The 15099-nt window shown below is 46.3% G+C and overlaps 1 protein-coding gene and 2 long non-coding RNA genes across 6 annotated transcripts; all 3 read right to left on the bottom strand.

Annotated features, from left to right (window-relative positions):
- Positions 1 to 75: 75 nt before the first annotated feature.
- On the bottom strand, positions 76 to 3046 carry LOC122633555 (uncharacterized protein C20orf85 homolog). Its single transcript, XM_043821556.1, has 3 exons — positions 624 to 3046; positions 451 to 535; positions 76 to 369 (listed from the first exon to the last, which is right to left on the bottom strand). The coding sequence occupies exons 1-3, from the start codon at positions 725 to 727 to the stop codon at positions 97 to 99; spliced, it is 462 nt and encodes a 153-aa protein (XP_043677491.1). The 5' UTR covers positions 728 to 3046; the 3' UTR covers positions 76 to 96.
- A 4276-nt stretch (positions 3047 to 7322) lies between these two features.
- LOC122633556 lies at positions 7323 to 9096 on the bottom strand. Its single transcript, XR_006328140.1, has 2 exons — positions 8578 to 9096; positions 7323 to 8509 (listed from the first exon to the last, which is right to left on the bottom strand). It is a non-coding gene; the product is annotated as an uncharacterized LOC122633556 (long non-coding RNA).
- Positions 9097 to 9152: 56 nt separating this feature from the next.
- On the bottom strand, positions 9153 to 14575 carry LOC122633410. 4 transcript variants are annotated; one of them, XR_006328105.1, is made up of 4 exons: positions 13154 to 13831; positions 11948 to 12287; positions 11251 to 11880; positions 9153 to 10080 (listed from the first exon to the last, which is right to left on the bottom strand). It is a non-coding gene; the product is annotated as an uncharacterized LOC122633410 (long non-coding RNA). The 4 variants fall into 4 exon arrangements; XR_006328102.1 differs by having other exon boundaries at positions 9153 to 9459; positions 9824 to 10080; positions 11251 to 12287; XR_006328104.1 differs by lacking the exon at positions 13154 to 13831 and adding an exon at positions 14155 to 14575 and having other exon boundaries at positions 11251 to 12287.
- Between the last annotated feature and the right edge of the window lie 524 nt (positions 14576 to 15099).

Here is a 15099-nt window from a genome sequence, read left to right on the forward strand (position 1 = left end):
TCCTATCTCATTATATCTGTAACACTTACCGTCATATCTTCATTTTGATATTAATTAAAATTTATGGTGCGCGTGCGCGTGTGTAAACGCCCACATTCAACCGAGAAAAATAAATCTCTGTTGAGCCAGATAATTTTCTATATCCGTGGATGAACGAGCGGTCCATTTTGGTGAAATATACATACGGCCGGTGAACTCTAGATTGTATTCCACGCGAGAAGATCTCCAGCCGACCATTGCGGACGCCGTTCTGGGAACGGCCGGTGAAGGTTTCAAGGGAATTGGTGAACATTTAGTCGGGTCTTCCGGCGGTTTTCGCTTGAAAGTATCCGCCGGAAGTGCTGCTTTTCTGCATTCTTCGGCCAGCACCTGCGGTCAGTGGCATTGGAACTCGTTGAAATTCGTGACCGGTCGGCCGCACGATTGTACGCACGAGTATTTTTATGGTACCTTTTGAAAATATTCTCTGGACAAACATTCGTATCTCGCCAACCATTTCCGTTCTGCCTCTCGTTCGGCTTTTATCACCTCTTTACTAAAATTCACAAAAATGTCAAGGTGTTTTCTTTATTTATTTCTTTCTCCTTTAAAAAAGAGACGTGCAAGTAAACGCGTCGACGTACCTAATTCTGTCGAAAATCACTGGATTTTTGATATTATCATAACGCTTTATGTGAAGCGTTCTATCGACTTTCTTGCTTTCCTTGTGGTCTTGATTTTTCTCCATTCTTTTTTATTCTTTACAACGTCGCCTTAATCAATTAACGTAATACGCGATTCTCGTTCATCACTAACGAACATGTTCTATCCATCTTGTTTGTTCAATACAGTTACCACGTTAGGCGTTACCATCGTAAAATCTGTCACGAGATTTAAATCCTGTTCTTAATTTCTTACATTAGGTCGATGAAAAAGAAAAAGAAGAAATTTCTATATTTTCCTTCCACAAAGAAAATATTTTTCATTCTCTCTGGGAAGCACGAAGACATCAGTTGCTTACATCGAACATCGACCAATAGCGAGAGCTAAATATAGATAAATCAAGCCATGTTCCTTAAGAAAAGCCGAAGGCTAAGGGATACCGCGGACTCGTAAATCGAGAAAGCGTTTAATCTTCGCCGCGGTTGTAACCCGTTGATAGCAGCGAGGCGAGCGAGGGCGTAGACTTGGCTTAAGCCTCTAGGAAATAATCAAAGCGGCGATATAAGCACCGACTAAGCTGGCTACGTGTATGTGTTGGAAGTTACGAGACTCGGTGTTATATCGGTGCGACTTCGTGGTGTAACACACGAAGGAAGCTCGAGGAAGGTCGCAAGGAGGAGAAGGAGACGTCGATAGAGTTCTCTCTCTCTCTCTCTCTCTCTCTCTCTCCCCCTGTCTCTCTTTCTCACGACGAACATAAATGGTGAGAGGAAGAGAGAGGAGGAGGAGGAGGACTGGATCTGCAGAGTGCAATGCGCCGAGATTACGACTAATCTGCGCCCGAGACCGCTCGGAAGCGTAGTTTCTGTAAGTTACATTGCTTAAAGCGTCAGCTCGTTGAACCCCTCGAACTTCGACGACGGCTACAACCTCCGAGCTTCCTCCTTTAACTCTCCTCTTCCTAGTAAGTATAACTTTCTCTCTCTCTCTCTCTCTCGTTCTCTCGTTCTCTTCTCTGTTCGACTTTATGGTCGCCATGGCATTAGCGACGACCGATTCCTCTGGGAAAATTGCGTTCTCGAAACTCACCAAGTTCGACGTCGTACGCACCTGACTCGTGTTCTTCCTTCCTACCTTCCTTTCTTAATTCTTGCCTCTCTCGAGTCCCGACCAGAGAAACTTTGTGTTCTCTCCTTCTCTTACTCTGGGTACTTGGAGATGGACAAGAGAGTTTCTTTGAAGGTCGAGTCTAAGGCGATTCGGTCGGTTTAATCTCGTAACGATACCGTCTGAGAAAGTGCGTGCTCTTTTCGTGGTCCCCAAGAGCTAGAAGTTACGATCCCGTTAACAAACACCATCCCAGAGTAAAATTTTCCAGGAATTCAATTATTTTCTAAAGCGATCGAATGGAACCGAGCTCTAATTTAATTTAAAGAAACGAGAACTAAAAGTTCTCATCAAGAGCATCGTGTAAAAGATTTATTTATTAGAATCTGAATCAATCCAAACTGACTACGATCGGTGGTCGGACCTTAGCGCGGTAACAACAAAGTTGTATAACTGTATCTCGTGGGGTGAGTTTACACAGGAAGACTAGCTAGATAGGAGAGAGTGTAACGAGATGGGCCAAGATGGAGAAGAAGAGAAGGAGAGGAAGTTGGTAGGTTAGAGCGAGCGTAGAAAGACACGGTGGGGCTTGCTGTAAATTACAAGCAGTACGCCAAGCCGCCTTCAGTCTCTCTCTCTCTCCCTCTCTCTCCCTCTCTCTCTCTCTCCTTTCTCTGGTGTGGCGCAGGGGTGTCTAGACGTATAGATAATGCCGAGTTTGTGCGGGGCAGCGCAAGCTAGACGGTCCCTGGTTCATCCAGCCAGCCGAGCCAGCCAGCCAGCCAGCCAGCCAGCCAGCCAACCGGGCTAGGCTAGACACATCGACCATGCTCCGTTTCTCTCTCTCTCTCTCTCCTCTCTCTCACACACATACGCATTCTAGCTCTATCTTTCCTCCCTCTTCCTCCTTCTCCTTTCGTTCCATCTCTTTTCCCTCCACGAGAGCTCGTCGTATTCGCGCATCCGCGAATATATGCCCAACCGGATTTCCCATCGTCCTCGTTGCACCAGCACTACTAGCAGCAGCAGCAGCAGCAGCAGCAGCACGAACCAAGTTCCTCTGGCATTCGGTACAGACGGAAGATGCAAATCCTCCAATAGCATCGCCCGGGAGATCCGAGATCCCATTGGCAGCGATCGTGATGTGGATGATTCACGAGCCTTTCGTCTCTCTCTCTCTCTTTCTCTTTCTACTTCCTTACTTCATTTCTTCTTCTTTTTCTCTTTAGGTATACGCCGAACGATTTGTTGCTATATCACTTCTTTCCAGATTATTGTACCATTCCTACGACGCACAAAGTGCCAGAGAAAAATGTGAAAATTACTAATTACAAAAAAAAAAAAAAAAAAAAACACCGATTCATTGATACCTGCCTATATGTATATAATCGGTTTGAGGATTTTTACGAGTCCCGAGTTTCCAGTAGTGGTGAAAAAGACGAGAAGGGTGAAAGGGTGGACTGTTTATCAGAGCAAGCTATTATGAAGGATTAAGGGTATCGTGCACTCCGCCAACCCTCTCGTCCTTGTCGGCTCTAGTCGCCACCACTTCTCTCTCCCTCTCTCTCTCTCTCTCTCTGCTTTCCTCTATATCTCTATCTCACTTCCACTCACAGCACCCAAACCTCATCGCCACCCTTTCGCTCGGTCCTCTACCACGCTCCCCCTACCCCTCCCCCTAACCACCGTAGTGTTTTAATCGGCAGACTGCAATGCATAAATCCCCGTTAAATAATACGGCAGTTAACAGTGCCATTAAGCCGTTCGAGATACCGCAAAACCGGTAGGGCGCCGCTATGCGCGAAGTCTGTATTTATCGGCGACCGGCGCGACGGTGCTAGGAAATATTGTTCGCCGTTCGTTTTCCACGTTCGTTTTCTATGGTACTCGATTCGTTCTCCGCGATTGGGTTTAAAGAGTACGCAAAAATTCGATCCCGTGTGTACACGCGCGTTTGTCTATAGGAGATAAGTCTAGCCTTCGTCTAGTCTGTTCTTTTTCGTATTTTTCTTTCGTCTAGTCTAGCTAGACGCCATCTTCGATATATTCCATGTATGTGTTTGTGTACGCTCTAAGAAGACCTGGCGTACGCTGTAGACGTTCTCTCCTTCTTCTTTTTTTTTTCTTTCTCTTCCTTCAACGAAGAAAGTCACCGGATTTAAGCACCTCTTTTACAACTCCGCAAGCTCGCTTTATATGTTTCAAAGCGGAAAGGGGAAAGTATGTGTAATGAGCGCGAGGATTCCTTTGATACGCGTAACCAGGGCTTTGGAATATTTCAGAGAAATCTCTTAAGGCTTCAGACGGGATACAAATAAGAGGACTCGAAGGAGAGAGAGGGAAATATATTTCCAATCTTCAAGTTTGCTGAAAAATAAAGAAGAAAAAACAAAGAAGTTTATTGGAAATTTGTGGTAACGACTGTAGAAAATTAGTCGGTATTTTAATCAGACGTACCTTAATTTACGTTTTTTAATTAAACTTCCTGTTAATTTTCGATATGTTTAAAATACAGGTACGTTCAGTGTACGTGCGTATAAGAGAGAGAAGGAGGGAGAAGCTAAACGTTAAGTTCGATCTATGCGCGCTAATGGAAGTATCCAATCATTGTCCGAAACGCATCGAAAAGGGTGCATACAAATGGAAAGCCATGCAGAATGCATTTTTCCCTGGCGCAATTCTGCCGCGCCGTATTCGATTTGACGTTTACATTTCTAATATGTTTTATCTATATTTTCAATTAGAGAAATCTCTCTTTCTCTCTCTCTCCATCTCTCTGCCTCTTCTTTTTACTCACTTTTGATTGGGTAAGAAATAACACCAGTCTGTGTTTTCTTTGCCTCTTCCCAAGGCTCCTTCTCTAGTCTTGCCTCTGTTTACTCGGCGCTCCTCTCAGACGCCGGCGGGTACACGTGCTAATTGCTACGGTATTCGGCCTACTAAATCACTTAATTAAGCAAATTTCTAATTAATTAACTGGCGCCGCGATGATACTTTGATTTAATCATCAACTGCTGTACTTGGAATTCCTCGATTTAAGACAAAAGCACTTTGTTGCTATTGTCGTTGTTGCAGATCAGAGATTATCGGCGACGTTTTGAGACAGCGATCCATTTTGATTGGCACGTAATGCCGGTATGCTTCTCGGCTCTTAAATCCCTCTAATTAACTCATCCGCCTATTACGATGTTTCTAACGGTTATCTATCGCCCACGCGTTACCTCGACGTCTCTCGTTGCTTTCTCTTTTCTTTTCTTCTCTGACGAACAAAAAAATTACCAAATCGTAATCGTAAATAATTGGGTACAAAAAGAGAGATCCTTTTGAACATCTGCTTCGTGACAATGAACGAAATGACTCGTTTATTTAGTCTCTTGATCGACACGGATATGGGTCGTCGTCGAGTCGACGAGTTATTAATACGTTTATAAAAATGTAACGGATTATGACTTGTTTTTGTCGCTGAAAAAAATTGGAATTTTTATTTATTTTTTTCGATAGTCGAATTTATGATCGTCATAAAGCGTTCAAGCATCGAAATACTCGATTAAAAAGTTGGCACATTTTTCAAAAGCAAGACTGCAAGACGTTTTATTAACACGTCTAATTAGTCAATTTCTATTTAGGTATTCAACATTTCTACCTACGTTCGAATACTTCTTCTCCTTTTAACGAGCGAAAAGCCGAGTAGACGCAGCGGTATATCGTCGCGAGTACTCATCTCACGACCCAATCTCGAAGAAGAAACTTTTTACGAGGAGAGAAACGCGGAGACGGCGAGTGTCTCTTTCACTGCAAATTACGTAGAAACGGCAGCTCCCTTCCAGGGACATTTCTCTCGTCGTGGGGTATCACGAAATGAATCACCATTTCCTTCGAGCTCCTACTGTGAGACGTAACTGCTCGTGGTCCATTACTCTTATTTAGAGATGCGTTAGAAAAAGTATAACAGATCGGTATACTTAATCCAACTTGACCAAGGAACGATTAAAATTGATCTTTGAAAAAATCACATAAAACGTAAAGTTTTGCAAAAAAAAAACACACAAAAAAAAAGCGAAGGAATTTCAAAGAAGCTACCGACCCTGTGTCTTTTATTTACCAAGCAGCGCGAAGGAAAAGCCTAGACTTTACACTACGAATACCTCTATCTCTTTCTGCAAGCTTTGTGGTACACACGAAACACGAGCAAACACACTTACACAAAGTGCGAGTATACACGTGCTCGAGGTTGCGACAAAACCTCATGGCACGCACGTTGCAGTATCGAGTCTGGATATATGGAGTATAGGCGCGACTGTGTGCGAATGCATGTAGGGACCTGTACGTGTGTACACGTTTAAGAGAGAGAGAGAGAGAGAGAGAGAGAAGAGCGTGCAGACGGGTCGAGCCGATGGTAGCGAAGCAAACAAGGCATCCAGGTCAGACCGTCTGCTCGCTGGCTGTGTCATCGACTGCTACGAAGCGTCTTCCGCGGGTACACATATCGACGTCTCGGTGTTTTGTCAACACCGGCTGCTGCTACCTTTGGATATATCGTCTCGTCAACAACGTCTTTCTACGCTTTCCTTCGACTCCGACCAACCGCTTTGCATCTCTTCCTTCTCCTTCTCTTCTCTCTCTTTCTCTCACCTCCTTTCACCCCCTCCGAAGATGGTGTAAAGTGTACGCGTTGTTCGCACCGTCGAGACACGCCGAAGCGTTTCTCCTCTTGCAAACTCAAACACCTATATCTCGAGAGTTTTACTTCGGCGTTATGCAAAGACGTGATTCACCTACGTACTGGTTCGATACGAGACCAATCCTTTCTATTTCGTTACACGATTTTCCACCTGTGTCTTTTGATTGACACTTTCCGTTTTTCCACGGGTCCCCGAACGAGTTTAGATTCCTCACTTCGTATATACTTTCCATCGTTGGTAATCGCGAGACACTGTAAGACACTTCACGTTTTTACGAGGCAAGTTTTTACCTTCTGGACGGATTTTAACGAGAATTCGTACGGGAAGGAATAACGGAATCGTAAGAAACACGATAGAAACGCGGGTGCTTTGTGTCGTAAAACATAGCGAAGAAAGAGAAAGAGACAGTCTCTCGTTTGTTCGTTCGTTCGTTCGTTCGTGCTACGATAAAAGCTTCTTGGTAGGTACGGACGAGATCGTAATTTGTAGCTCGTTTCTCTTTCCACATTCGCATTTGAATTCTTCAATCCAACGTAGGCACGCGAAGCTCCTCGCCATTGTCATCGTCGTTATCCGCGTGAACGACCCTTGTTTTTGCAACCGAGTAAAATGGAAATGATAAAGAACGTTATAAGAACGAGGTGAAAAAATGAAAAATGTTGAAAATGACGGGAGAATCATAGACGCAACCTGGGCGTGATTTCATTTTCGAAGCGAGTCGAGCGCGATAAAGGGGTGGCTCGGGGGTGGAAAAGTTTTCCACGGTAACGCAATGAGAGAAACTGGTAGAATACGTGGGAGGAAAGATAAAAAAAGGGGGGAAGATAGGTGAGGGCTAGAAGGGAGAAGGAAGAGGAAGGAACGGATAACGCAGGCGGCAGACGGGCGCGGTCATGGCGAACGGCATTTTAATAGGTTCCCGTGGTTTCGACGAAAAAGTTGGGAAACAAAATAAAATCGGCGAAAGCGACGGTACCTCCTGGCCTGACTTCGTTCTTCGTTCGTACGGAGTTACGACGTTGGCTGGCTGGCTGGCTGGCTGGCTGGCTGGCTGGTTGGCTGGCTAGCTCGTCTGGCTAGCTCGGCTGGCCAAGCCGGTCGGGTCATGCATATTCACGCGTGCCATTCGTACGCACGGAATTAAGCGTCCAGGGAATTAAAACGCTTTTTGGTTCGCGAGCGTAACATCCCTCGTCTCCCTCTCGCCGCCGACCTATTCCACGGCCGATTACGTCGGGGACTTTTCCAAGGACGGAACTTTTCTGCATTCGTAAAGAGGAGAAAATTCTCATGGATTTCCGCCGCCATTTCTCTTTCCTCGAAGATTTACGAGACCGCTGATATTCCTCGATGAATTTACGAGTTGCCGATAAAAACGATGGGAAAGGGCTTTGAAATCTTAATTGGCAACGAGTGATCTATGAATATGTCTCGGTATCGAGGCGCAAGTAGAAAGCTGGGCATTGTCTTTAGATCGTATTTCGTTATCCTTCAAAATTACTTTCCCTTCCTGCATCGATATTTGGATTGCCTGGGTAAGAGCAGGAAGACGAGAAGAAGACGAGAAAAGGAGACGTCGGGATAAAGGCCGCGAAACCTCAAACCTCTAGGAATCTCCAGCAGCGTAGTATCGCGTCTGCTCCCTTCGGCACCGCACCCTCTGCCAGTGCAGGACCGTAACGACACCCCTTCCACCCCTCTCCCAGCCCAGCTACCGTTTTCATCTCTCCTTTCACCCTTCCTCCTACTCTTCCTTTTCCTCCCGTCTCGTCTCGTCTCCTACTCCTCCTCCCTCTCTTCCTCGTCTCCAGCCCTACGAAGCCAGCATTCGCCTATCCGCCCTTCTCTCCTTCCCTGCTTCCCTCGCACACCCCCAATTGCGTCTCCTGAAACTCGTCGGCACTCCAGACGACGGCGGCTCCGGTAACGGAGACCCCTTGAAACGCCGAACGAGCGCGTTACGCCCGTTTTCTCCTAGACGATCGCATTAAGCTATATACTCGTCGCCGACCGCTGGACGAGAGTCCGACCTTTCGATCCCTTTCTCTACCCACCTTTTAACCTTTCAATTTTCATTCCTGAAATAAAGGAACATCTAGTCTCCTTGCAAAAGAAAAATAAATGGAACGTAGTACGGAGTAGTTACCTGACACGAATGAATAGAGATGAAAGTTTACGCAGTGGGATGGATGGTGGGTCGATTCGAGTCGACGCAACCATGACATTGAAACGTAACGTCGAAGTCTGCGTGCACTCTCTCTTTGATACAACGTCTGACGGCGGTCGACCGTCACCGTCGACCGTCACCGTCGATCGTCACCGTCGTCGTCGGCGTCGCCGCCGTCGTCGGACAGACGGCTGAACGATTAGACAAGAGGGCTGACGTCACGACTCTTCGCTGCTTCCCCTTCCTACGGTCGGCGAGGTTCACTCCCTTCTGCCCCTCGGCAGCTTTACTCTCGACGACAGAGCGCTACGACTCGCGGACCCCTTCGTTTTTGAGGCACGACGATGGCCCTTCAGAATGCAACTTTATTCACCGTATCGAGAATCGAACAATGAACGAATTCCAAGTGTTAACGTTGCCCCTCGAGGCGTCGAAAGCGTACAACAACGGAGCTACTCTTTTTTCAATTTTTCGAAATCACTCTTCGGGATTGACGAAAAAAATAATTAAAAAAAAAAAGAAAAAAAGAAAAAAAAAAACGAATCCTGAAGATAACGAAAACGCGTGAAAACTCTTGGATGATCCGTCCTATCTCGAACCGATGGAACCAATCCAAGTGGAACGTTTCCAATTCGTGCCCTCGCACGGTAACAATATCGCTTTGCGGGAAAATATCGCATAAATTATTCTCCAGTCGCATAGTTTCCCGCTTGCTCGAATCGATCCCTAGACGTCTTCCTTCCTTTCTTCTCTCGCATTCCGAGAGCTTGCTCGACCAAAAGATATTCATCTTCTAGATGTACATCCTGCTGTAGGATAAACCGTGCGTTAAATGATCTTCTCGGAGCGCCAACTGATCAACTAGATGAAATGAAAAATAGCGAAGATTCGAGTAATTATATGTTAATGCTGATGTTCAATACTATTCATCGCGAGAGAGAGAGAGAGAGAGAGAGAGAGAAAGCATTATTCGGTTACATCTCGTAGACGAGGTGTTACGCCTTGAGACAAGGGGTCAGCAGCTCGCTCGCGTTATATTCCTCCCGGATCTCGGGAATGTTCACTTTCGTATGCGAAAAGGGGGAGGAACAATGGCGTAAGTGGCATGCACGACCGCACAAGCGGACAGACGGCCCTGCGGGAAATTGCATTGCACGCATCGGGCGAACACGAAACTGTACCCTCTCTCTCTCTCTCTCTCCCTCTCCCTCTCCCTCTCTTTGACTTGTAAGCGAACAAGCTAGTCCATCCGTCTGTCTCTCGCCCCTCGTCAGAACCCGGGTGTCCTTCCTGCCCACTTAGGATCGTCGAAGAGCCACCTGTCCCTGCGTATCCTATCCATCCGTCCAACCATCCGTTCGTTCGTTCGCCAGGCAGCCGACGCTTCGCGCTTCCGGAGACTCGAGTGGCGTTCTCGCGATGCTTCGAATCGACGATCGAGTTGACGCCACCGGCAAATCGGTTGAATTCACTCCGAGGAGTCTGAAACGAACGATTAAGCATCTTGATTCGTCTGATCTATCAATTCTATCCATGATTCTGAAACAAGTTAAAACGGTATAACAAAAATCAAGGAAGTTTATAGATAATATTCCGAATAAGGTAAACGCGTTAGACGTGTTTTCAAGACGGCGTACTCGTCTTAACAAAGACCAAGAGAAAGGGAGAAATAGGTTGCTTTTATTCGTCGATCTTTCAACTTCCGCGTACTCGGTGCCAAAGATGGTCTCAGGGTTCGTAACTGATACCAGGTATCGAGGCAGCTTTAACGAGAAAAAAGGCATGTCCTTCTGCGGTGGTAGAGTCGAGAACGCAAGCGAAAAAGGTAGAGAGAGAGAGAGAGAGAGAGAGAGAGAGGGCCGAGGGAGAACCACGTAAGGCGGTGGCAAAGCAGAAGGAGTCGGCAGGACTTATCTATAAGGAGGCAAAGAGAACGGCAGACGCCCGCTCGTCTAGACTCGCCTCGACTCGACTCGACTCGACTCGACTCGACTCGACTCAACTCTCTGCAGTCACTCGATAAAAAACAGTCCGCCGCTTTCCTGGCCGTCCAATCCATTGGCGTAAAGTATAGTGGCACCCTATACCTCTTTTTTTCCAATTTCTACATACATTCAATTCCATAGATTGATTTAAAACAAATTATCATTGCTTTTTTTAACAAAGTTTTCTTGGAAACTTTTTTTTTATGTTCCTTAGCTACAACGATATCCATTAGCCGCAACGATGAGATCGTCAGGACAATATTTCCCAGGACTTTTGTGAATGGATGAAATAAAAAGGATGAGAAAGAAGACGCCGAAAAGTAAAATAGAAACGTAGTAAACAAGGGAAAATCATTTTGATCGACAGATACGATGCTCGAGTCGCTTTCTCACGGTCCGATCGCGATCGGCGTCAAAGAAGCGAGGAGACGGAAGGTGGTCTCTATCGGTCGTTTTCTTGTTCGCATCGAGCACGTAATCGGTACACGTGCGCGTCTGGCTCGTCGTCGGCAGGTGCCAGCTGTGGTAGGGCTTGCTCGATGACCTTTCCGAAAAGGGCGAGAGAGAGGGAAATATACGCGCGCGCGCGTGTGTGTGCATATGTATATACATACATATATATATATATATATATATATATATATATATCCTCTCCGCGTTCCCCCACCTTTGGAAAAGAGCTTCACGCGCACGAGCCGGCAGCTGCAAGTAGAATCGCAAAGTTTCCTAGTTGGTGTTGACGCCAATGCAGAAATTACCCCCTGCGACCCCCTGGACCGTCTGAGCGGTGTCTAGCCAGCGCCCCCTACCTCGAACACCGTGGTAGGAGTCCCCGCCCTCTCTCGCTCCGGTCTGCATCCCTTCTCACCCCTCCGAGCCAAGCCCCGAACCACGTCGACCTTCCCCCTCCGCCTACACTCGACGGGGGTGCAGTCTAGCCAGTGACTATAGTCCTCCAGCCATGCCAACGTTATATCGTGCGTCAGACCGAAGACTACACGGCATTCTCCCTCGAACCTGGACTATATAGCGTTTTAGCGAAAGCCCGAAAGCCCGAATCGACGAGACGTCGTCGCCGTCGCCGTCGTCGTCGTTGTCGTCGTCGTCGTCGTCGTCGTCGTCATCTTAGTCCTCTTCGTCGCCAAGCGAGAGAAGCAGGAAGAAGGTTGAAAGGTGGAAATTTTCTATACCACCTTCCTCGACTTTCTCAAAGACGTTTGGAATACTGCTGAGATATGCAAATTATCGAAGACTTGTAGCTTCGAGGATTGCCCGACAATTTCCTTTCTTTTTCCTCCTGCTAGTCGATTATATTTGGATAAAAGTTTTTTAACGTTTTGAAATTGTTATAAGAATTTGATTACTTTAATCGTTGATATCGTGCGACTCTATCTGTCCTTTCCGCTTTCCATTCGCTCTCTTCCTACAATTCCTCCTAGCGTGACTAAGGGCGATTAGAGCGAGCTCTGCCATGGGAGAGGGAAGAAGTTTAGTCTCGATTTGATTGGGGTAGGTCCCAGACGTATAGTCGACGCTATAATATGGCTCCTTCCACAAAGAGTAGCAAGGTCAGTGACGAGGGACTTGCCGTTAATTAACGTCTTGCCGTTAAATCATTCCGACGAATCTCCAGGGAGATGACCAGCCGTGAAGCGACGATTCTATTCTCCTCGTTCATCTTCCTCGTCATCGTCGTTGGCTAGCCTGTATCAAGAAACTCGATATTTTATTATCAGCTTCACGGTGAACTTTATCAACGCCTTTACACCCATTTTTTGAAACAATTGAATAACGACTGTCTCTTCTTCTTCTTGATTTAAAAAGAAAACTTAGCGGATTTACCAACGGTAAAATGTCAACAATAAATTTCTCAAGATGTCTTGATACGTCGACTTCGTGTTTTCCAGCGATTGAGCTATTTAGATATCGCCAAACGCGACGTCGCTTCGAAAGTTGCTTTCCGGTTCTTATCGTATCTACTAGAATCTTGACTTATCGAGGCTATTATGAGTACCTATCGGGCAATCGTTCCTCGATAAGATAAAAATGAGATTAAATATTTTTCTTCTTCCGATCGCGGTTCCTTCCCTTTTTCTTTTCTCTTTTTTCTTTTACTTTTTTCTTTCTCTGCTTGAAAATCTACAGGAAAATATCGGAAGAGACGGATGAAATAATACCGTACCGGCGAGACGCGCTTGGCGATGACAATTATTCGCATTGAAACGGCGTACGGGTATCTGGAGTAATTACTATTCATTTTGCGTTGAAAAGGATCGAAAGTACAACGAACCGACGGGGAAGTTTATGGAAAATCCCACACGAGCGCCATGGCGACGCAATGTTCCGCACGTCGCGTTGCGTTTCCAAATCCTCGCGACGCCGATATCGAATTCATTTGGTTACTCAGCGATCCGTGAAAGAGACATCGTCGTTAATCAAATTTCTATCGTATCTTGTTCGATATCATAAATGAAAAGGACGAGCGTACGTTGAAAGGAAGAAAATGAAAGGACGATCCCAGGGTGAAGACTGATCCCATTGAGGGTGAAAAGAAAACAAGGGAAACTTACGTTCTCGGGAGACTTTGGAATCGAGCTCCACCCCTATTACGCGTGCCACGGTTAGTCGAGGGCCAGGCCGGGCCAGATGGTTGTCGTAGGTTAGTGATCGATAAAAACTTATTTTCCGCCTACGTGGGCGACGCAATCGAGCTCGTAGGGCCGTTCGAACGACACGGCTCCTACGAGCTAGCGAGAAAATCATTTTCTAATCGAAAATGCGTGCCAAATGAGCAAATCCTTCCGTAACCCGAAATTTGACGTTAAATTTCACGAAATTCCGCCGATTCAAAATTACCGCGCCTCGGCGTTCTCTCCGACCATTCCGCGTAGTAATACGCAAATTTGTGACGTCATTCGCTCGTACTCGTCCGTAATCGCATGCACGCATGCACGTGAAAACGTAAACTCATTTCGCTTACGCACGCGCTTCTCTTCGTTTCTCTCTCTCTCTCTCTCTCTCGCTTGCTTCGCGGTATGCGCAGCCGAACGAACGAAAACACGCCACTTTCCAAAAATAACGGCCGCGTGAGTCAACCGTGGAGTCTAAATAGGAGCTTCGCCGCATTTAGAGCTCCTATCTGAATCGTACGCGGTGCTCAACGCGCCAAATAATCCTGATAATACGCGTTCGTCCAAGTACGACGAGAAAAAAGCGCGCGCGCGAGAGAGAGAGAGAGAAAGAGAGAATCGTCATCATTTCGATTCGTCGATACAAAAAATATTTATCGATCGAACGCATCCGATCGTCGACTCTTCTCTCTTTTTTTTTTTTTTTCACGTCGATCCTTTGAAAGAACGTAGAAAAGAAAGAAAAAAGAGGAAAAGAGACAATGCGTGCGACCTTGCACGCACGAGATATACGCTCGAGTCACGTCACAACATCGTTTAGGTTTATGAGATACTAATATGCGAGAAACGCGTCACGGCGTGTCACCATTTTTCGAAGGTTATCGCATCTTTCCACGAAAGACGTCTCTCTCGTCGCATTATCGCGAGATATCGTACGATACCTATGAATTTCCCACGCTTTCGAAGGCGCGCAGTCAAGCTATCGACTCGTAAACTCGGCTGTCCATAGAAATTTGAGGTTAACGAATCGACGCGTTTCTTCACGCGTACGTACTTCGTACCTGATGCGTTTCGTACTGATCGGCACGTGCCTAGCCGTGCCACCGATAGACCAGAGAGAGAGAGAGAGAGAGAAACTCAAGAGTGGGGAGGAGGAACGCAATTTGGAACAGCTTCCTTCCGTTACGTAAGAATTCGATATTAAAACCGTGTTTGTCGTACGTACGTACGTTCGTTTGAAAATAACCACGAAAAGATATTTTATAAAATTCTTGGATGGTGGCCAATAGCGAATATTATTGCCAAACAACGAACGCTCGAAGCTTACGTCGTAAAATATGAAAAGATTTCCCGTGCGATAAAGTAAGAGAGAGAGAGAGAGACAGAGAGAGAGAGAGAGAGAGAGAGAGAGAGAGAGAGAGAGAGAGAGAGAGAGAGAGAGAGAGAGAGAGAGAGAGAGATAAAACAAAAATATACGATATACACGTAGAGGGCAGGAGAGGAAGAAAAACGTGCAAATAAAAAGGAAGAGTAGTAGGAAGGAATAGAAGAGAGAGACAAAGAAGGAAAAAGAGAAAGAGAGAGTTATACCTGTCCCTGAGGAAAACTCAATTCGCGGCCACTTTGACGCACCCTCCATTTGGATGGATACGCACTATTACAAGTATACAAGGTATATTCCTCTGCATCCTCTCTCTCTCTCTCTCTCTCTTTCTCGTCTTTGTCTCTCCTTCCTTCCCAGACACTCTCTCTCTCTCTCCCCCCTCTCTCTCTCTCTCTCCCCGTCTCTCTCGCACTCTACAAAGATACACGAGCAAGCGACACGAACACAGGGAAAGTCTGGCTCACACAGACAGGCGGATATCGCGACGGTGGTGGCGGCAGCA

This window comes from Vespula pensylvanica, chromosome 12 (genome assembly GCF_014466175.1).
Source record: "Vespula pensylvanica isolate Volc-1 chromosome 12, ASM1446617v1, whole genome shotgun sequence".
NCBI classification, from domain to species: Eukaryota; Metazoa; Arthropoda; class Insecta; order Hymenoptera; family Vespidae; genus Vespula; species Vespula pensylvanica.